The sequence below is a fragment of the Cimex lectularius genome, unplaced genomic scaffold, assembly GCF_000648675.2.
Source record: "Cimex lectularius strain Harlan isolate CLEC.00 unplaced genomic scaffold, Clec_2.1 scaffold77, whole genome shotgun sequence".
NCBI classification, from domain to species: domain Eukaryota; kingdom Metazoa; phylum Arthropoda; class Insecta; order Hemiptera; family Cimicidae; genus Cimex; species Cimex lectularius.
Window position 1 is genome coordinate 1,526,372 of NW_019392836.1, and position 24,372 is coordinate 1,550,743.

At 32.8% G+C, this 24,372-nt stretch overlaps 1 protein-coding gene across 2 annotated transcripts in view; it reads left to right on the forward strand.

The window, feature by feature from the left end:
• The first annotated feature begins 494 nt into the window (after positions 1 to 494).
• The window catches only part of LOC106669596 (nose resistant to fluoxetine protein 6-like), a 102,323-nt gene continuing 78,445 nt past the window's right edge, over positions 495 to 24,372 (forward strand). Inside the window, exons 1-2 of one of the 2 annotated variants that reach the window (XM_014399175.2) lie at positions 495 to 772; positions 15,721 to 16,031. In XM_014399175.2, coding sequence (XP_014254661.1) covers positions 15,725 to 16,031 — 307 coding nt within the window. In that variant the 5' untranslated portion in view covers positions 495 to 772; positions 15,721 to 15,724. The remainder of the gene's footprint in view (positions 773 to 15,720; positions 16,032 to 24,372) is intronic. The other variant, XM_014399176.2, reaches the window with a different exon arrangement.

Consider the following 24,372-nt stretch of genomic DNA (forward strand, 5'->3'; position numbering starts at 1 on the left):
TTACCATAAAATCAATCACAGACGCAACACAAACAACATAAAAAACTATACACATTTAAAGATCTCTACAGCCTGAAGTACTGGAACAGCGATCTGTGCCAGGTGCCGTGCCTCAAGATAAAGAAGCGATTTAGAAAACATTTTTTTTGTAATGATAGCTTTAAACATAGAGTATATGTACATAAAAGACGAGTCTTTCAAAAAGTGAAAGAGATGCCGAGTTGCAAGTTTATACAGACCAGTTACATCAGAACACTTGATTCGCAGCTTTCAAAAAATTATTTGTAGCACTTCGGAATCCCGGAATTTCATGGGACCAGTTTCATTCTGTACACAAAATGTTTTAGTTTATTATAAAGACTAATATCCTTAAAGAACTATCCTTAAGCTTCTGTTAGACTTTGCCTTTTGCACCATTCCTCTCTTTCCAGACCGACTGACATGAGTTATTCAATTCTGGCCGTTGTAAACAAGGAGGGCGGCGGTTTGGGAATACGGCAAAAGACTTTCTTGACTGTAGTAAGCATCGGGTCTGGGGGAACAAGGCTGGATTTCACTTTCAACAGGTTCTCCCGAGATCACTTTCTTCGGTTGGGTCCGCGGTGACGCTCTGTGTTTCCCCCTCTCGGCGTTAATCCCCCAACAGTCCGGCCACCGGAGGAGGGTTCCTTCCTCACGAGACTTCTTTTAATCGGTGACCAACATTTCAGTGCGACTAGTACTTGTGTCAGTTTTACACCGAAGAGGACAGGCACCGAAACAGATTAGATATGTGAGTGTTTTTTTAAAAATAAATATGAATAAATTTCTACCTGGGTTTTTTAGTTTTTTAAAACTTGTCTTTCACCTTTTGAGCCATCACGTAACATCCGATTTACTCTTACCTCTCGAAGAGTAACCCTCGACCAGTTTAGCATTCCGGACTTCCAACTTTCTGATCGCACCTTCCGATATTATGAAACAGCTTTTTTTTTGCTTTTACTGTATTGTGCAAATGTTATTTTTTGTCCTGTAATTGAATTCGTTATATAAAAAAATCCTTTCGGAAAAATCACTTACAAAAAAATCTATTGAATATACTATTGAAGATGTCAATAGTATTGACTGCTATCAAAATCAAGACTCAGCTTATTTTTAACAAAATTAAATTAATATTTAAACATTTTTATCTACCAAAACACTTTTATTATAGAATTTCAAGAAAAAAATTCTGATTTTTCTTTAAAAAAAAAAAACAGTAAAAATAATGTGTGGTGATTATTGACCGTTAATCGATAATTATTCAGAAATGGACCAGACCGCATCTCACGATTTCTGAATAAGTAAAAATAATAAAAGTCACAATTTTTTAGGCAATTTTCCATTCCAATCCAATAAAATTCGACAATATATTTTTCCTTTGCATAAAAACCTTATTGTTTAGACTGCTACGTGAATCTGGATTAATGTTGAATTTATAAACGAATCCCCCGCCCCCATTTCTTGCAGTTATCTGTGCTCGCCTCAAACTTCCACCCTCCTGGGCCTGTGAAAATGAGCTGGTCGAGTACTTTTCACTCCCATCGGGACTTAGCCTTATTCCTCCCAAAAACTTCCCGCCCACTTGTCCAAAATCTTTCTGGCGTTGCGGATTATTTTTAAGTAAGGCAAGTTTGCTTCGACGTGATTGTTTTAATACTGTTTAGGGGTAAAAAGTCTTGAATGCTCAAATGCACGACGATTATAAAACGAAGTAATATACAGATATGACTGAAATGTAGGACGACATAAACTAGAGAGAATAGACGAACCCAGATATGTAATGAAAGTCGATTAGTCCATTTCAAGTAATAAACTTCGTAAAAAAATATTAAATCTGTATTTATTATCATTTTAAGAATTATATCTATCATTGCAATAAAAAACGTCTTCAACCCTTATTTTTCTTAATCATCAAATTAAGGACAATTTTAATGTTATTCTCATAAAAATTCCAGTTTTAAAAATGTAAAATAGTTTGCCTGATCATGCTTAACTATTTATTTGAAAACTTCGGCAAAACCAATAGCAAATTTTTGCAAATCTTTCAAACTCCAACAAACACTTGTCTCTCTATATCGGACTTTAAAATATTTCAGGACCAAAACATGATTTTTAATTTTGTCTAGAAAAGAAAAATGAAAAATAAGGCAGAAAAAAATTACCAAAAAAATCTATTCGCATAAGTCCACAATATTCTTAGAAGCTGTCCAAATTATCAGTTAAAAGTATATATTATAAACATTATATTTAGTGGTCTTATTGACCAAATTACTTCTTTCAATTAATTATTCTTTGTATGTACGGTCTTGGTTGAAATGAAAAATTAGTGTCACGAGTGGGATTCGAACCCACGATCTTCGGCTCATACGCCGCTGCTCGAAACACTAATCACGATAGCTCAAGTGATTAGAGCAGCGGCGTATTGAGCCGTAGGTTGTGGGTTCGAATCCTGCTCACTAACTTTTTCATTTCAACCAAAACCTTACATACAAAGAATAATATATTATAACCTTGATTAATACAAATAATGAGACTATTTTGACGAATAGCATTATGGATGATTAGTCAAAAATTAGACGAAAAATGGCCCAGATTTCCAGACGGATACGTCTTTTTCCCCTCAAGATCCGTGGAAAGTTGTTGATAGCAACGGCCGGAGGACCATTGGCGTTCCCGTCAGTCCGGTCCGGCCTCCCGAAAGATACAATTCATGGTCGAGTAGAAAGTAAAAGTTCACCACCGATAGGTGGGCGTTGCCGAAATTTTTTGTCATTTTACAAGAAACAACTTCCTGTCGGTACTGTTTCGAGGTTCATTTTGTTGAAAAAGCAAGCAGGAGTAAAGCCAAACAACAAGTACATCTGATTTTATTATCATTTAAACAAGATGAAATTTTTCACATTGATCTTGACTATTACGCAAAACAAGCAGTCTATTTCTACTACAAAACACTGTCACACAAAATATCTATTTAATTAACTGATTTGATTTTACTGCTAAGTGCTAAGAAGTAACCATTAAAAGAAGCCCACTTGGTATTTAATAAGAAAAAAAACAAAAGATAAAACTTCCTCTGAATTGACTATTATCACAATAGTATCCTTAACTGCTACTACAAAAACACTGTCACACAAATCTAATTGACTGAGCAAATTATTACTACTAAGAAACAACCACCAGTTAAATCCTTATTAAAAGAGTTAATCTAGTTATGAATTGAAATGAAATAAAAAAGAATACAAAAAACATCCTCTTAATTGATATAGTTGATTTTTACTACTAAGACCCAACAGCCGACTAAATCCCCCTATTTATTCAAAAATATTAAACTACTAACGAATTGACTATTACAGTAAAAATAGTGTTCTGTTACAAAAAAACAGTCACAAGAGAATCCAAAAATTTTCATCTAAATTATTATTATCACTAAGACACAACCACGAACTAAATCCCACGTTGCATTAAAAAAAATATTAAACCACGACTGTATTTACTATTAAGACAAAAACAGTATTAACTATTACTACATAAACACTTTCACAAGAAAATACAAGAAAAATGCCGAACAAAAATACAAAAGCACTATTTATTTACTCGAGTAATTATTTTGTTATAGATTTTAGATTATTACTACTAAGACCAATGGCTATTATAACAAAAACACAAAAATATCCATCTAATTGACTGATTTGATTACTACTAATTACACCCAACCACCAACTAAAAACCTACATTGTATTAAAAAAAATTAAACTACTACTGAATTGACTATTATTATAAAGATAGTGTTAACTACTACTATATAAGGACTGTCACAAGAAAATACAACAGAATTGTCGAATAAAAATAAAAAAGCACCAATTAATTAACTAAGTTTTTAAATTTTTTATAGATTTTAGATTATTACTACTAAAACCCAACTACCAACTAAATCCAACTTTGCATTAAAAAAATTAAAGTGCCAACGAATTGACTATTACAACAAAAATAGTGTTAACTGTTACTACAAAAACACTGACATGCGTAAATACAAAAATATCATTTAATTCACTGAGTTGATTAGTACTACTAAGACTCAACCAACAAATAAAGCACATTTGGTATCTAAAAATTATTAAAACTGTAATGAATCACTACTGCTATGAAAATAGTGGTAACTGCTACAAAAATCTCTGATTATTTACTTGAACTATCTACTAAAGCAAGAATTGACTGTTACTGCAAAGTTCTACTACAATTACCTTTTTGTCATATTACAGGCCCATAAGCAGAAAAGAGAATTTATATTACTTATTCTCTGGTGGAAAACGTATCTTACTGCAATAAACATAAAGCTGTTGGGCTGGATAATCTAAACCTGCTTAGAGTTTCTGAGCCGCTCACGTTTTGCTGGAGAGTTCTTAATGGTGTACTTGATGCTCCTAAGGTGGTCTTCTCCTCATTGAACGTTGCGGGTCGGAACTTAAGAAACTTAACCCCTTTCATTTATCTTTTCATAGAACTAGTTATGAGTATTACGCTTGTATTCATCGCCTAGCTCGTTTTCTCAATGACACGAGGCGATCCATTCTTTCACTTTGAGTATTGCCACTAAGACATAACCTCCAACTAAAGCTTACGTGATATTTTTTTTTAAAGTAAGTATATCGGGTTCAAATGTAGGTTCGCTGGATTCGAACCCGGGAACTTTACCTTACAGTGATGAGCGCCGTGTCAACGCCGAAACCGTTGCGGCCACCGACGCCCCCTTCCGTGCTATTAAAATATATATTATACACCACTGATTGACTGATTTTTATTACAAAGACACAGTCAATATAGGAACCAATTAACCTAAAATTGACTAATATTGAAAAAACTATATGACAAAAAAAAAGATATAACTATACTTGTTTTTATTAAAGAAACAATATTTCGTTATTTTACAAAAAGAATTGTACAACTTAAAAGCACAAATAAATATCCTGACTTAACAATTTATTCTAACAAAATCGAGTCCTTATTATCTTTGACTTGAATTGACTATTACTAAAAAAGACTTATTTACCACTAGTAGATAGAAATTTAGTCTCACTGAATTGACTGGAAAAGCCCACTTGTATTAGAACAAATTAAACTACCTCGGAATTAACTACTACTACAAAGATATTGGCAACATCAACAAAAACACTGTCACACGAAAGTACAAAACTTTCCATCTAATTGACTGATTTGATTACTACTAGACTCTACCACCAAGTAATAAAATAAAAAAATTAAACTACCACTGAATTGACTATTACAAAAACACCGCCACACGACGAAAAAAAATTGCCATCTAATTAATAAAGATGATTATTACTACTAAAACACAACCTACGTGCAATTTAAATCGATACTAAACTACTATAACTTTATCTACTCACTTAATTACCAAACAGACACTAATTTATTCAAAAATTGACAAATATTTTTAAGGTATGAACTATTTACCAGTAAGTTTTATTACTACAAAAACAACACTCGAAGAAAAATGGGATACATTAGTATTTTTCGATGTCAATGTTGTGTCTTTAGACTTGTCTTTTTCCCTTCTATGAAATAAAAATAATTTGAACATTTTTCTAAGGTGTGATGTTTAGTGACCGTTACTTGATGATTATTTGGAGGTCGTGAGATGCGGTCTGGTGTGACGTAGGTTTTAGAAAAAAATTTTCTTTATCGTGCCAACGTTTCGATCATTATTGAGATCGTCTTCGGGACTCTAAGGGTTTATGTTCCGTGTAGCCCGTGTGCCCCCACTCACTGGGCTCTGTCAACACGCCAGACAAGAATGACATCTTCACAGAAAAGAAACACTTTGAGACCTGAAGATGTTCTCAATAAAGATCGAAACGTTGGCACTATAAAGAAAATGTTTTTCTGAAACCTATGTCACGCCAGATCGCATCTCACGACCACCAAATAATCATTTTTATAAGGTTTAATCTTTTTCCATTATGCCATTCCGCTAACTTTTTCATTTATGCTAAGGTATACTTTAATGAAACAACAAGTTGCCCAATTAAAACTTAAGCTATAAATTCCCAGCAGAGAGATCGACTGTTCTTTAGCGTGATGCAAAACAATTGGTGCCAATTGTCGTTTCAAGACCATTTAAAGTTTTAATTTATTTATTGTAATGCATATATTTCTTTAAATTATCAATATAATAAATTATTGTCTTGATCGTAAATCTTAGTGTGCAGTACATTCAGCGAGGGCCTTTTGTAAAAAAAAAAAGAAAAAACAAAAACGAAAAACTATTTGTTTTTAATCGGATGAATTGCAGAACTTGAACCATAGGTGGGGTGAGATTTTTAAAATTGGGTAAATTATTAACCATAGATAGCAATTAATCATATGTGCGAGCTCAATGAACGGGCACGCAATTAAGGAAATATTAAACTCGGTGTGTGCATTAAACCTCCTTCGCTTCCTTCGTTCTGAAGCGGATGATTGATGTCACATGCATTATAGTTGCGTTTTTCCCTGTGGCACTGAAGGTTTGACTAAAGACATTCTTCAGCAATGGTTCCGCATATTTTCCATTTGACTGTTACAATGGGGAAATACGAACAAATATTACCCCATTAGTGTCCAAATCAATATTTTTAATATATGTATTCATTAGAGTTCGTGGTCCGATTGACCGAATTACGTTTTTCAATCAATTAATCTTTATATAAGGTGTAGATTGAGATTAAAAAGTTAGGGTCACGAGCGGGATTTGAACCCACGACCTTCGGCTAAATACGCCGCTGCTCTACCACTCGAGCTACCGTGACTTCGATCCACACGGACGCAAACTTCCCATCTCAACTCCACCTTTCGAATTTTCCGTCCTTTTTGATTTTTAATATAAATGAGAATGATATTAAAAGGCTTATTACAAATATTTTCAGTTGTTACGTGTTTAGTTTCATTCATAGACTTCCTGGGTACCTTTCACGGATTTAGGGAAACACTGTTGATTTATTGAGGACTAGTCGGAAGTCTAGATATGAGTTGTTATTAATTTTACGCATTCGAGAAATTGTATAATTACCTAGTTATTCTTCAACAATTCGTTAGTTTTGGAGGTTTATTACGTTTTCGAAAGAACTGATATGGTTGAGGTGGTGTTTTTAATAGATGTCGAGGAAGTTTATATAATTAAGACATTAATAGGTTAGGTTGATGTATGTAAAGGTAATATATTTTTTTAATGGCTTTATGCCTTTGTGAACATATTAGCGTGAGTAGAGCGTAGAGAGAGAGAGAGAGAGAGAGAGAGAGAGAGAGAGAGAGAGAAAGAGAGAGAGTGAGAAAGAGAGAGAGAGTGAGTAAGTGAGAGAAAGAGAATATAATAAGGGAAATACTTAAATCAAAAGGATTTAGTGAGTGTGTGAATGTGAGGTGGTAGAGGTGGTAGAGAGAGAGAGAGAGAGAGAGAGAGAGAGAGAGAGAGAGAGAGAGAGATGGAGTGAGTGCGTGTGTGTGAGAGAGAGGGAGATGGAGAGTAAGAGAATGAGAATATAATCAGAAAAAATACTTATATCAAGAGAAATTTGTGTGTGTGTGTGTGTGTGTGTGTGTGTGTGTGTGTGTGTGTGTGTGTGTGTGCGCGTGAGTGTGTGTGTGAAGGAAGAGAGAGAGAGAAAGAGAGAGAGAAGGACGAAGTGAGTGAGTGTGCACGCGCGTGTGTGTGTCCGTCAGAGAGAAAATGAGAGAGAGTGTGAGTGAGAGAGATCCTTGCAGTATATTTCTGTGAAACTAGTCGATAGTCGATAATCAATTCAAAAATGTAAGATGTTTTTTATTAATGGTATAATTGTACTAACAGGTTATTTATCGGCAATAAAACTCTATTTATAAGCGGAGGATACAAAAAAGAAGTCAATACGTGGATTAATCCTTGCTAGAAATAGTAGTTTTACAATTATACCTAATTATGCCTAATTTAATACTAATTAGATGGATTTTTGTCGGAAATGCGTTTGTAGTAAAATTAGTATGAAATGTCATATATATTTTTTCTCCCGCTACTTGCCATGGCTATTGCCGTTAGTTCGGGGTTTTAATTGACAAAAGTTGACTCTCCGTAAGGAGGGATTTTTGATGGAATTTCTGGAACTGTATTATCATTCTTAATTGGCGATTCACACGTGATGAAAATGATCTGCAATTGATGCAAACCCGTATACTATTATTCATATATATTGTGGCGTATCCTAAGTATGGTGGGTCTCATTTTAATAGATATTCCATCGTTCACTCTAAGAAAAACACATACAAAACCGGCCTGTTGACCTAGACATGGAATATGATTATGCAGTATACACAAACGGAAGTAACAACGGTGTGAATGTGTGTTGCGCATCCGCTGTTATGATAAAAGAAATTGATAAAAATTTAGGCTGAAGGGTCATTGCTCAAACGACCAGGTTGAGAATTGGCTGTCTACACGGCTCTGGCTTGGATCGCCCAAAATTAAAGTGTTGGTCCAAAAATTAAAATAACAAATGGCAGCCGATAACGATAGCATCACTCAAAAACAATGTTGTACCTTCCACTAATTGAAAAGATAAGAAGGAAGCATATTCTGCGAATTCCAAGTACGTCGTTTGTCTAGTTGGAGTCCCGAGTAACGTACGTGTTTGACAAGGTGTAGTGAAATCCCGTTACTGTAAACAGGTGGTAGTGTTTACTTGTGTATGTACATTTGAGTGTGATGTAAATGTATTGGTTCTTCACTGTATTTATTTTAATACAACATTTTTAGGGCCAAACGTCGAGGCATTGCAAAGGGTTTTGAAGGTTTCTGTATGCGGAGGATCTTTACGCGGAGAAAGAATTGCTGTATCGTCAGCAAAGTGAACAGAATTAATTCTGGAGGGTTAGCAATGTCAGCAGTATATGTCGTGTAAAGGAGAAGTCAAAGAATGCTCCCCTGTGCGAGCTTGGATAGGACAGATAGAGGTTATAGCTGTGCCCTAACTCTGAACCAACGGTCAAACCGGTAAAATTTTAGGATAAAGTAGTAGGTATTGGGTTGAATGCCCTATGGATGCCAAACCCTGCCAAAGGCTAGAGCAATGCCAAGGAACCCACCCGGGCAACCCTGCTTCTCTCTCAAGGGAGAATGAAGTGACGTCTGCAAGACGATGATCAATAAGATTCTTATTATTAAAAATTAGAAAATAAATAATTATGTAAGGTATTGGTTGAGATAAAAAAGTCAGTGTCACGAGCGGGATTCGAACCCACGACTTTCGGCTAAATACTCCGCTGCTCTACCACTTGAGCCATCGTGACTTCGATCCACTCGGACACTAACTTCCCGCCTCTACCTTTCGAATTTTCCCTCCTTTTTGCCATTTTTCAGGTTCGAATCCCGCTCGTGACACTGATTTTTTTTTATTTCAACCGATACCTTACATAAATATTAATTAAGAGAAAAAAGTTAATTGGATAATCGGACCACGAACTCCAATGGATTTAATAAATAATAAATTACAACTAACGCTGAATACACTTTTGCTCTCTCTCGTTCGCTCTCTCTCTCTCTCTCTCTCTCTCTCTCTCTCTCTCTCTCTCTCTCTATATATATATATATATATATATATATATATATATAAAATTTACCGCCTCGCCTGAACTGCCGATGTTCTTCTAGTTGGCTTGTCCCACTGGTGACTAAATCAGCGGATACAAGCGCCCATCCTACATATACAGGGTGTTAAGGCAACTCGTGTTACAACCTTTGCCAATAGATTCTACATTCAAAATGGAACCAAAAATTCCTAATTGACCATGGTCCGAATTTCAAGAGTTTCCGAGCTATTCCACTTTTTCTGATTTTTTAAGATTTCACGGCCTTGCTTCAAACAAACATAGATACCTCAAAAACTAAAAGGTTTTGGACAAATCTGTTGATGCTATTGAAAACTACGTCAAATTTCTAATAAGATTATCAATTCTCAATTTGTAAACGTTTGTGAAATAAGTGTTTTAGTAGCCAGAAATTTGAAAAAAATATTGTTTTTCAAAGTTGAAAAACTAACTTTGGTGATTTTCAACTAATATTTTCAAACCTAGAGACCAGTAAATGTTAGAAAACCTACTCCATTTAATATCTTTTTAGTGGTGCAACTGCTTTTTTAATTACTTTTTTCAAAGGTTCCCATCCTTCATCAATTTTTGTACCTTTGAAAAAAGTAATTAAAAAAAGCAATTACACCACAAAAAAAGGATATTAAATGGAGTACGTTTTCTGAAATTTGCTGGTCTCTAGGTTTAGAAATAATAGTTTAGAATCACCATAAGTAAGTTTTTCAACTTTGAAAAGAAAAAATATTTTTCAAAGTTCGGGCTACTAAACGCTTATTTCACGAACGTTTACAAGTTAATATCGATCATACCTTATTGGAAATTTAACGTTGTTTTCAAAGGTGTCAACAGATTCGTCCAAAACCTGTTAGTTTTTGAGTTATCATTGTTTATTTGGAGCAAGGCCATGAAATCTTAAAAAATCAGAAAAAGTTAAATAACTCCAAATAGTTGTTTGTTGAGATTCGGACCATAGTTAATTAGGACTTTTTGGTTACATTTTCAATGTAGAATCTACACAATTTGCAAGATTAAAGATCTTTTAATTAAAAACAACAAAAACAAGCATTTGATGAAGCACAATACCCCCCTCCCCCAAGAACTTACTTTCTTGGATTGGTTACACCTTATTTCGGTATCACCTTAAAATACTGAAAATTGTTTGAATATAATTAATAAAAAATCGCTGTTTTTAACGAAAAATTCTAATTACATCACTTATTAATAGCGGTTTTACGTAACGTACACAAATCAACATGGCAACAATGGCCAGTTAGATTTAACACTTTCGTTCTAGGTAGAAAATTATTCTAGGAAGAATCGTCAAAATAAAATGTTCCCACGAGCATATAAAACGGTTGAACATGTGAAAAATTACCACGTGTTCCGGGCGAAATGCAAGTGGGAAGTCGAAAGTTGTCAGCCCGGCTTAATCGATGGAATGGAAAGACAATGGGGCCGGGAGCCCGGTGTTTCTACCCACCGAAACCCATTTAATAAGTACCCTCGTGCGTAAGTGGAAATTCAACTTGTTTCCTTTTCCTTTTAAAGGATGCGCTCTTCACACGCACGGCCGCGCCGAGGATATTTACGACCTGTTGAAACGGGATCGATTACCACCGATGAACTTGTCCATTAGCCCGGTTAAGAGAATGTTGTGAAGACGCCGTGAAAGAAGAAGTGAGCGGAGGTGTAAATTTTAAATTTAAACGTAAATGACAATTCAACAAGTTGGCCTACGATCAACGACGCTTCTCGTAAATACTAAATACATTCAATTTGACTTGATACCGACTTACTACACTAGTAGAAATATTCAAAGTATTCCATTTAACATTAAAATAAAATTTTCTTACATTGGATTGATCTTAAAACTTAATCCTTATTTTTCAATTAATTAATCTTTAATTAAGGTTTTGGTCGAGATAAAAAAGTCAGTGTCATGGCGGGATTCGAACCCACGACCTTCGGCTAAATCTGCCGCTGCTCTACCACTAACTTCCCGCCTCAACCCCACCTTTTGAATTTTCCCTCCTTTTTGCCATTTTTCAAATGTGTAATCTATTTGATTCTCGGCGACAAATGAAATGGCCACGTAGAGCGTTAGTGAAGTATACTTCATTTTGTTTATGACATTTATTAAGTTTTATCGTCCGGTTGATCAAATAAATTCTTTTCAATTAATTAATCTTTAATTAAGGTTTTGGTCGAGATAAAAAAGTCTTTGTTACAAGCGGGATTCGATAATATTGGTCAAGCGGACCACGAAAACTAATAAAAGTAATAAGCAAAATGAAGTATATTTCACTAAAGCTCTCCGTGGCAATTTCATTTGTCGCCGAGAATCACGATAGGTCAAGTGGTAAAGCAGCGGCGTATTTAGCCGAAGGTCGTGGGTTCGAATCCCGCTCGTGACACTGACTTTTTTATCTCAACGAAAACCTTAATAAAATATTAATTAATCGAAAAGAATTTATTTGGTCAAGCGGATCACGAAACCTAATAAATGTAATAAACTTAATCCTTACATTGAAAATATCTCGAAAATGGGCTATCTTTGGATAAAAAAAATCCTCCTAAAATAAATAAAGTCTTCCATATTCTCTCGGTTTGAAAATATTGTACTTTCTTCGGCGTCGAAATGCCATAAGAAAAGAGAGGGAGTTTATTTGCCGTTTGTCATCCCAGGTTGCTTAAGGCCGATTTGCATCCGGCACTTTCGATTTCCACGTGACATAAGCGTAGCCGCAAATTCGATTTGCCGAATGTGAAAAGATCCCCCGCTTTTAGACGTGTTCCGCACTTTCTTTCAAGTTGAGATTCTTGTTGTAAAGTTATGTCGAGCTAAGTTTGAAAAAAAAAATGTACCATGCAAAAGAATAAATTTGACTGCATCTCATGGAACTATCCCTTACGGTCAATCCAGACCAATTCCATATAACTACCTCTATTTATTTGAAGGTGTGTTTAGTAATAAATAGACCAATAATACAAAAAACTATCATTAGGAACGTCTAACTATCGCTGAATTGACTGTTATTACCAAGACTTTACACGACCAAACTATAAACGACGATCAGAAACCGTTGTTGGAACATCACCCCACCAATAAAAATATAACCAAACTATAATTATCCATCTCAATAAAATAAATATTTACAATTACTACATTACTACAAATATCCTAGATGCCATAGTCACTTGTTACAAAGATATAATAACAAAAAGTAACAAGTCTATTCGAAATTGACTATTTCTACATGATATTTTATTAAATAAAAAATGTAAAACATTTAATGTAAAAATTTAATAAAATTGTAACTATAACTACAAAGGCATTTCAAATAACAAAGATTATTACTTTAAGAGAATTGACTATTACAACAAATACCTCAGGTTATTAATAAAAAGTCTAAAATAATAAAAATGATATAACTATTGTATTAAGAAATGGGCTATTACTAATAAACCTCATCAAACTAAAAGATGGAATAAGCACAGCACCATTAGATATTTTTACCAATCAATTCAATCAAAAAAATATTGACTTACCACTAAATTGACTATTACTACAAACAAGGACTAAATCTACTAATGATATTTATTCCTTCAAACTTAAAACAACTTTGGATAACAATAAAGTTGGTGTAGACGAAAAATATTGGCGTACCAGTGAATTGACTATTAGTACACAATAAGGCTAAAATGATATCTACTACTGATATTTAATATTTCAAGCTTATTAGCACCTTTGGATATTCCAATGAAGTTGGCTTAAACGAAAAATTTCGACCTAAAGGAAATTGACTAGTTGGAAAAAAGTGATATGACTAAAATGATATATCTATTAATGATATTTATTACTAATCTATTATATTAGTATTACTTCTAATCTAATCTTCCTTCTAATTTTAAAAAGATATATCTAGTACGATATTTATTACTTCAAGCATAAAAGCACTTTTGGATATTCCAATTAAGTTCGATGGAGCGAAAAATATTGACTTAATCGTAAATTGACTAGTTGCTAAAAAATAAAAGAAGCTAAAATGGTATATCTACTAATGATATTTATTACTTCAAGACGTCAAGCTTAACAGCACTTTAGGATATTCTAATTAAGTTCGATCAAGCGAAAAATATTGACTTCCTAGTAAATTGACTAATTGAAAAAAAATAAGCTAAAATGGTATGTCTGCTAATGATATTTATTACGTTAATCTTAACAGCACTTTTGGATATTCCAATGAAGTTGGCTCAAACGAAGCATATTGACCTACTCGTAAATTGCAAAAAAAAAGCTAAAATGGTATATCTACTACTTATATTTATTTTCCAAGGTTAACAGAGTTTTTTGGTTCAAACGAAACATGTTGACCTACTAGTAAATTGACTAGTTGAAAAAAAAAAAAAAAAAAAAAAAAAAAAAACTGAAATTATATATTTGGTAATGATATTTATTACTTCAAGCTTAATAGCAGCTTTGGATATTCCAATGAAGTTGGTTCAAACGAAAAATATTGACCTACTAGTAAATTGACTAGTTGCCAAAAAAAAGCTAAAATTTTATATCTACTTATGATATTAATTACTTCAAGCTTAACAGCACTTTAGGATATTCCAATTAAGTTAGATTAAACAAAAAATATTGACCTACTAGTAAATTGACTAGTTACAAAAATAAGAAGCTAAACTGATAAATCTACTAATGATATTTATATTATCTATAATATTGATTAATAGGAAATTGCCTATTACTGAAAACAAAGACTCATGAAAGTATACACATCTAAATTTTATAGAATTGCTAATTACAAAAAAAATACTAGTATTTGTATTGTACAAAGATATATCATACAAAAAAGATCGAATTAGTACTAAAATTGATATTACAAAATTATTAAAAAAAAACCCAGTGACGGTATCGACAAGAACCAAGAAAAATAAAATAATCTGTTTAGTAATTAATTCCTTATTGGGTACAAGTTTAATAGTACAATTTTTATTTTTAAGTCATTAATTACAGTAAAAATATTTCAACGTACATTCATATAATTAGGACTGGATCGTCTATTACTACTATCATACTAATCATGCTGAACCGACATTGAGTCACTTATCTTTTTACGTTGTTTTTAATAGTTTCTGGATGCTGCTTGTACATATCAATTGAACAGACCGGAAGGAACAAAGGAACAATGTTCGCATAGAAATGCGTTTAAGTAGTTCAACGAACTTCCGATTGAAGGCGGACCCAATAATCGACCAAATTCCGGTTCAGCAAGAGTTCATCTAATAATGTTACAACATTAGCACAAAAAAGACCTAATTACCACTTAATTGGCTATTACGACGAACATAACATCACTACGCACTATTTCTAAAAAGGGGCAGACAAATCTTAAGTATTACTCTCTACCATCGAAGTGACTATGTCCAACTACAATCATACTACGATTATTACAAAACCATACCTAACTACAATGATCTAAGTGCCTACAATTGACTATTACGAAAGATAAAAATAAAACTGCACTAAATTATTAAATTTAATTAACGCTGTACATACTTTTGTTACTAAGTTGATTAATTGACTACTCCCATAAAGACATTGTTGAATACAACTACAAAAATAATAGCACCTTTGTTATTATTACAAAAGAAAACAAGCAATCTATTACATTATTGACTGTTACTACAAAGACATACCGAACTAAAAAGACCTAACTTCTTCCAAATTGACTATTACCAAAGATCAAAATGAAAATGCAATAACCTTTAAAACCTAATTAACGTTTTTTAATTAATTAATCTTTATGCAAGGTATTGGTTGAGATAAAAGTCAGTGTCACGAGCGGGATTCGAACCCACGACCTTCGGATCTAATTAACATTGTAGAGACTTTGGCTTCACAACTGTTAACAATTAATCGATTTCTTTGAAGGCACGGTTGATTTTGTCAGCGTCTTTGTTATTACCACAACCGAAAGCTGCCAAATAATCACATAATTGACTATATATAAATACTATAACATGATTTTCTATTCGGTGATATATCGTACCTTCCTTTAATCAATTGTTTATTTTTAGCAGTATGCGGTTTGGCGTGGTGTGGGGCATGCTGCTGGCAGCGGCGGTCGTCGGCGGTCAAAACCTGACCGTCAAAACCGATCCGGGCCGGCCCTCGGAAAACCTACAGAAACTGCTGAAGAGAAAAGAAAGCGAGGCGAAACTCTGGATCGCGTCTGAAACCGGTTTGCAGTGGCTGGCCACCGTTTACAGCCCCCATAAGTGGAACCCAAACAGCTTACCCGGCGCGAAAAACATATCCGGGCAGTGCAAATCGTCGATGAAAATCTACCTGATGGCACTGGCCAAAGGAGTTCTCTGGGCCGCTAAAGGTAAGCCGACAGAAATTCTTTAAAATTTTCCATAACTCAATCTTATTTTTCCACCTTAGACAAAAAAAACTTCTGAAAACCTACTCATCAACTCCCTTCATATTCGTGTTATAATATATCATATTTTCATTATGAACAAAAACAATACGACCAAACAATCACAAAACTTCAAATACGTTGTAACATAATATTTCTAATTTATGAGTAAATTTGAATTTTACCAACTAATGAGTTATTTATTAAAACTTACTCATCAACTCCATTCATATTCGTGTTATAATATATCATATTATCATTATGACCAATAACAATACGACCAAACAATCATAAAACATCAAATACGTTGTAACATAATATTTCCAATTTATGAGTCAATTTGAATTTTACAAAAGTATGAGTTATTTCTTAAAACTTACCCATCAACGTCCTTCATATTCGTGTTATGATATATCAAATTTTCATTATGAACAATAACAATACGACCAAACAATCATAAAACATCAAATATGTTGTAAAATATTTCCAATTTATGAGTCAATTTGAATTTTACAAACGTATGAGTTATTTCTTAAAACTTACTCATCAACTTCCTTCATATTCGTGTTATAATATATCATATTAACATTACGAACAAAAACAAAACGACCAAACAATCATAAAACTTTAAATATATTGTAACGTAATATTTCTAATTTAAGAGTCAATTTGAATTTTACAAAATTATGAGTTATTTCTTAAAACTTACTCATCAACTTCATTCATAGTCGTGTTATAATAATCATATTTTCATTATGAACAAAAATAATACGACCAAACAATCATAAAACTTCAAATATGTTGTATAATAATATTTCTAATTTATGAGGAAATTGGAATTTTACAAACGTATGAGTTATTTCTTAAAACTTACTCATCAACTTCCTTTAAATTTGTGTTAAAATATATCATATTTTAATTATGAACAATAACAATACGACCAAACAATCATAAAACATCAAATATGTTGTAACATAATATTTCTAATTTATGAGTCAATTTGAATTTTACAAACGTATGAGTTATTTGTTAAAACTTACTCATCAACTTCCTTCCTATTCGTTTTATCAGTTGAAAAATACTTTCTCTTACGAAGGAATGTTGCTCCAGGTTTTGTATTTCTTCTCCTCGTTGGCGGAATCAGCATGTCCCGTTTACTTTCTGTGATCAGGACAAAAATCAGCCTAGAATTCGGTACTGATTATCTATTGATTATCATTATAACGATATTGCCGATGGAACTGTTTACCCTTAGAGGTTCACCATAGGACAATTGTAGATTTAAGTCTAATTAAAAATGAAGAAAACAAATAATTTATTACAAGGTAACGTCTTTTGATTCGATCTATAGAAGAATAATGTTGATATATTTTTCATGATATTAAGGTTTTTGAAATTTAATAATGCTTCTAAAATATGGCGTCCTTCCTTAAACGATTAGTTATTCAATATTAAACGAGAAAATGTATTGTGTAATCTTGAAGATTAATTTTCTTTACGTTGGCATTTGGTCATTTCTGCTCACAAATGGGTGGTGATTTATTTCTTAAAAATTGTACATTTGACTACTATAAATAAAGAAAATATCGTTACAAATAATTTTCTATTTTTTAATAGTCGATTTATTTAGATTCATTAGATTTAGTGGTCTATTGACCAAATTATTTCTTTCAATTGATTAATCTTTTTATGTAAGTTTTTTGGTTGAAATGGCACTAACTTTTTCATTTCAATCATAAACCTTTCATAAAAAGATTACTTATTTAGGTTTTTGTAATAGTAATTTCATTGATAGCCACGCTCATGATTGCAGCTATGTTTTTGTAGTACTAGTCAATTCAGATTTAATTATGTCATCATTTGTTATAAAACTACATTTGGGCTGTGTCTATTCTCTGACTGTAACAGGTAATATATTTATATTAAGCCTTTTCTTTTAACTTGTTGTTTTGTGCAATGACTCAATGACATGAATGTTCAATGATGGTTCAAATAAATTAATCAATTTATTGGGACTCACGGGTAGTGATTTGATGTGTTTTTGTAGTAATAGCCAATTTATATACAAGTATTTATTTATAATTGTGTTTTTCTTGTGATAATCAATTAGATTTTAGCAGCAATTGTGCAGATTTAGAATTAATTGTGGCTTGCGTAGTGACATTGTTTGTAGTAATAGTCAATTTAGTCTAGTTTGACTGGCTTTAGATCTATTTGTAGTAACTAGCCAATCTAGTGACAATTATTGCATGGCTGGTGACTTTGTCTTTGTAGATACAGTAACGTCGAATAAAATGATCTATTTTGTCCTTGCAGTGTTTTTGTAAAAATAGACATTTTTTCTAGTTATAGTACAATTTGTAGTAACAGTCATTCCAGTATTAATTATTGCTTGGGTGGTGCTTTGTCTTTGTAGTCACAGTAACTTTGAATGTGATTATCTGTTTTGTTGTAGTAGTTTTCTTTTTGTAAAAATAGTCAATTTGTTCTAGTTATAGTCCAATTTGTAGTAACAGTCATTCTAGTATTAATTATTGCTTGGATGGTGACATTGTCGCCGTAGTTATAGTAAATTCGGTAGTTATGTATTTTGTCGTAGCAGTGTTTTTGTAAAAAATAGTCAATTGGTTCTAGTTATAGTACAATTTGTAGTAACAGTCATTCCAGTATTAATTATTGCTTGGATGGTGACATTGTCTTTGTAGTCACAGTAACTTTGAATGTGATTATCTGTTTTGTCGTAGTAGTTGTTTTTTTGTAAAAATAGTCAATTTGTTCTAGTTGTAGTGCAATTTGTAGTAACAGTCATTCTAGTATTAATTATTGCTTGGTTGGTGACTTTGTCTTGGTAGACCCAGTAACTTTGAATGTGATTTCTGTTTTGTCGTAGTCGTTTTTTTTGTTTGTAAAAATAGTCAATTTGTTCTAGTTATAGTGCAATTTGTAGTAACAGTCATTCTAGTATTTAATTATTGCTTGGGTGGTGACTTTGTCTTTGTAGTCACAGTAACTTTGAATGTGATTATTTGGTTTGACGTAGTAGTTGTTTTTTTGTGTAAAAATAGTCAATTTGTTCTAGTTATAGTGCAATTTGTAGTAACAGTCATTTTGGTATTAATTATTGCTTGGTTGGTGACTTTGTCTTGGTAGACCCAGTAACTTTGAATGTGATTATCTGTTTTGTCGTAGTCGTTTTTTGTTTGTAAAAATAGACAATTTGTTCTAGTTATAGTGCAATTTGTAGTAACAGTCATTCTAGTAATAATTATTGCTTGGGTGGTGACTTTGTCTTTGTAGTTATAGTAACGTCGAATGTAATTATCTATTTTGTCGTAGGAGTGTTTTTTCTGTACTAGTAAATTCCGGTTTAGTTCGACTAGTTGTGGTATCACTTGATGTAACAGCCAATTTATGGTAAATTATTTCTAGGATGGTTGTCATGATGTATTACTTTGTAGTAATAGCAATTGAGAATTGCTACAGAATTGAATTTTTGTACAATTAATCAATATGATCTCGTTTGATCGGGTTTCGAACAATTTGTTCCTATGTCGGGTCAATTATTGCTTGAGTGTTGATGGTATTTTTGTAGTGATAGTCAATACCGAGTTAATTATGTATTTTTTCGTAACATTGTTTTGTAGTAATAGTCAATCCAGTTGTTGTAGTTGGCCTAAATCAGATCAGGGATTCACCGAATCTTCCTGAGTTTTGTTGTAATTATTTATCTGCCTTAATTGAATCTTGGTAAAATGACAACCATGTGCTAACGTGACATAACAAACAGCAATAATTTACTCTAACTGGGTAAAAAAATGTTATCCAATCGATCAGGAAGCTGAGAAAATGCATTTGCATGTTACGTTGATTTTTTTGTAAAGTCATCAGAAAAAGACATTTGCCTTATAAAGAATATGTAATACGATACAATTTAGAAAGGCGTTGCAAGTGCGCATAACCCGAGAATTTTGATTAGCATGATGTAATCGATTTAAAAGATTTTTGGTAGATTTCGTTTAAAACCAAGTTTCTTTTGGTTTATCTCCACCACGGGTAAATGATTTTCGACCGTGCTAACCCAGTCTGTTTCTAGGACGGATCTATTTGGCAATCTAGTTTACTTTCCCTTCACGTGACATCCATCGTTTGGTCATATCCTTTAGATGTAGGATAATCGTCAATTATGTCAACAGATACACATGTAATGCTAATAAAAAAATATGACACAACTTCATAACAATGTTCGGAAAATTATCACCAGTAGAATAATGCAAATCCACTTTAAAATTGGTTTCTTTCAAATTTCATTTACTAAGACCACTTTTTGATATTTTGGACCTAAACATTTACATCATTAAATATGCCGATAATAATAATTAAAGAAAAAAATTTAATTAGAACCATTAGAAAATCGACATAACGGGCACGTTTAGAAGGAAAATTTGGTATTGAGTACAAAAATAATTAACCTGTGATGAATACTACCACTCACGTTCTGTGTTTCAGCACTTAAAATATCATTTAATGTTCTAATCGTTTTAATTGCCCAACAGTAGAACCGCATTATCCTTTCTTTAAACAAAAAAAAAATCAACAATGAAAAAGTGTATATGTTTTTCAGTATGTAAACTTTTTTCAAAAATTTCTAAAATTTACCATAAAAAATTCCCCAATTTGATAGTAAACCGTATTACGTAACGCGACGTATCAGAAGAGCTGAATAACCACAACGTGATTTGAGGTGAGGGCAGGTGTAATCGGCCGAGAGTGAAAGTAAGCCCACACGAAGTCCCATCCCTGTAAAAGTTCACCTACAAAACTAAGGTCACCTACTTCCCAGTCGTCCTCTATAAGCCCTATATCGTTCTCTAGACGCCCTATCCCAAGCTCATAAATCGCAGTATTTGATTATTTCGAAATTCGGGAACGATAAAAGCATTTCAAAGGAAAGCATGTATTTTTATCGGTTGAACGGTTTCTTGTGTCTTTATATGTGTGGTATAAGTCATTTTAATTATTATAAACACAAACATTTCTAACAATAACAAATTCACCAGGGTCGTTGAAGTAATGGTCAATTCTTTGGTAACTAGATCTCTGTAAGTCAAAATGGCATTGTAATAATGTACAATGGTTTTTAGGTCTTTGTAAGTGGAATTCTCTTTGTAGTAATAAACAACCTATAGTTTAGAAAATCTCAGTCTTTGTGAGAGACCGTCTTTTTGTAGGAACGGTAACTTCATTGGTAACTAGATTTCTGTAACTGACAATGTGTCTGTAGTGCTAATCAATTGTTTGGTATTTAGATCTTTGTGAATGTTAGTCTCTTTGTAGAAATGGTTAAATCATTGATAACTAGATCTCTGTAATGGTCAATGTGTTTGTAGTATTAATCAATTCTTTGGTATTTAGATCTTTGTGAATGTTAGTCTCTTTGTAGAAATGGTTAAATCATTGATAACTAGATCTCTGTAATGGACAATGTGTTTGTAGTATTAATCAATTCTTTGGTATTTAGATCTTTGTGAATGTTAGTCTCTTTGTAGAAATGGTTAAATCATTGATAACTAGATCTCTGTAATGGACAATGTGTTTGTAGTATTAATCAATTCTTTGGTATTTAGATCTTTGTGAATGTTAGTCTCTTTGTAGAAATGGTTAAATCATTGATAACTAGATCTCTGTAATGGACAATGTGTTTGTAGTATTAATCAATTCTTTGGTATTTAGATCTTTGTGAATGTTAGTCTCTTTGTAGAAATGGTTAAATCATTGATAACTAGATCTCTGTAATGGACAATGTGTTTGTAGTACTAATCAATTCTTTGGTATTTAGATCTTTGTGAATGTTAGTCTCTTTGTAGAAACGGTTAAATCATTGGTAACTAGATCTCTGTAATTGACAATGTGTTTGTAGTACTAATCAATTCTTTGGTATTTAGATCTTTGTGAATGTTAGTCTCTTTGTAGAAACGGTTAAATCATTGGTAACTAGATCTCTGTAATAGACAATGTGTTTGTAGTACTAATCAATTCTTTGGTATTTAGATCTTTGTGAATGTTAGTCTCTTTGTAGAAACGGTTAAATCATTGGTAACTCGATCTCTGTAATTGACAATGTGTTTGTAGTGCTAATCAATTTTTTGGTATTTAGATCTCTGTGAGTAACAATCTCTTTGTAGAAACGGTTAATTAATTTGTAACTAGATCTCTGTAATTGACAATGTGTTTGAAGTGCTAATAAATTCTTTGGTATTTAGATCTCTGTAAGTGAATCTCTTTGTAGAAACAGTTAAGTCATTGGTAATCCATTTCTGTAATTGACAATGTGTTTGTAATACTAATAATTCTTTGATATTTATATCTTTGTAAGTGACAATGTCTTTCAAATAATGGTTTACTACATTGGTTACTAGGTCTTTATAAGTTGCAGTGTATTTGTAGTAAGAGTCAATTTTTTTAGTAACTCTCTGTAAATGACAGATTCTCTGCAGTAATTGTCAATCATGTATAGTTTTGTCGTTCTAACTGTCGGTGTCTTTGTTGTAATGGTCAATTCTTTAGTACTAAGGCATTTGTGAGTCACAGTGTTTCTGTTCATTAGTCAATTCTGCGGTAATTACGTTTAGAAAACTTTGCTTTCCAGTATTTAGATGGTCACGTTTCGGACGTTGTCACATTATTAAATTATAAATTTTTGTTATTTCAACCGAAAAACATTTTTGAGAAGGATCGAAGTGACGATAGCTGAAGTGGTAGAGTAGCGGCGTATTTAGCCGAAGGTCGTGGGTTCGAATCCCACTCGTGACACTGACTTTTTTATCTCTTTTTTATCTCAACCAAGACCTTACATAGAAAGAATAATTAATTGATTGAAAGAAGTAACTTGGTCAATTGACCACGAAAACATAATCTTGAGAATAGTTCGGTAATGGCCGAATGTAAAGGCATAAGATAAAAAAGACCCACTGGGGTGTCGCACTGATGAGCTGATGAAACGAAAATGTTACAGCGTGTTCTGAATCGGGTTTGCGGTGACGTGAGTTCTTTTCGGTGCGAGCATGAATTCGGATCACGGCTCGTTGGATAAACGGCCGAGTTATGAAAGTCGTTACTTCAACGTTATGGGTCGACATTTACGCTTAGTTAATGACAATAATAACTGTCCCTCAGTAATAAAATGTCTCGGCTGCGAATCGGCCGACTTTCGGACAAAATCAACACTATCGGCATTGGCACATCTCGACACAGTCCGGCTTTTCAGTAACAGAAAGATATCAATTTTTCGGTTTTCTTCTGACCACTCGGTTCTTTTTTCGACAGTTACTGTAAATATTTTATAATGAGTGTATCAGGTCATAAAAATTTTGTTAATCGTTTAAAAACTCAGGTGCCGAGGGTCTTTATTGAATTATCAACGAAGTCATTGCTAAATATGCAAATTTTTTTTTCTCACCGGACCGCTGATGACATAACCGACTTACGTAGCTTAAAAGGCTTAGTGAAGTGCTTAGTAATGATAGATTTGAATCCGAGTGATTTAAATCTCGATGGTTTATCACGGTGCACAATTAATTCCTTATAACATCGATTATCTATTGGCAAACCGTCCTTTCCAAGAGAAAAACCAACTCAGAACCCTTTCTAGTTCATCAACCCCATTCTACCATTGCTTACTTTTTTAGACCTGTTTTGAACGCACACAACTTATTTTTTGTTTTATAGGAGAGTCTCTATTAATGTACCATTAAATTTTTATTGCTGTTCGATGAACATTTGCCAACACTAAAAGTTGGAATAATGAATATTTAAATTGGGGGATTTGAAATTTGAGATAATAGAACTATGAGAAATTGGTGGTAGGTCTTTAAAAAACGACTTACATTATTTTTGTGGTCATTAGGCCTTTGTAAGTGACAGTGCCTTTGTAGTAATAAAAAAGTATATTCATCTATTTAGTTTGATGTGCTTTTACAATAACAGTTTTTTTAAATCGCTATATGGTAGAAGAAATAAACAATTTACTTCTGGTAAGTATTTGCTTTTCTCTTTGTGTTCGATTTATTTAGCGGCTGTTGCAGCTTTCTAATGGATTGCGTCTTTGTAATAAAAATCAATTGTGTTAAACATCTCGAGATAATCAATGCTGTAAAACATTTTTATTGACGTTTGATGGACATTTGACGTCATCGAAAGATAAAATAAAGCATACCAAGTTTTAGAATTTAAAATAAGAGATGATAAAAGTATAATGAAAAAGTACTTTTTCGAGGAAAGAAAACCTACGCTTTGTAATATATATATA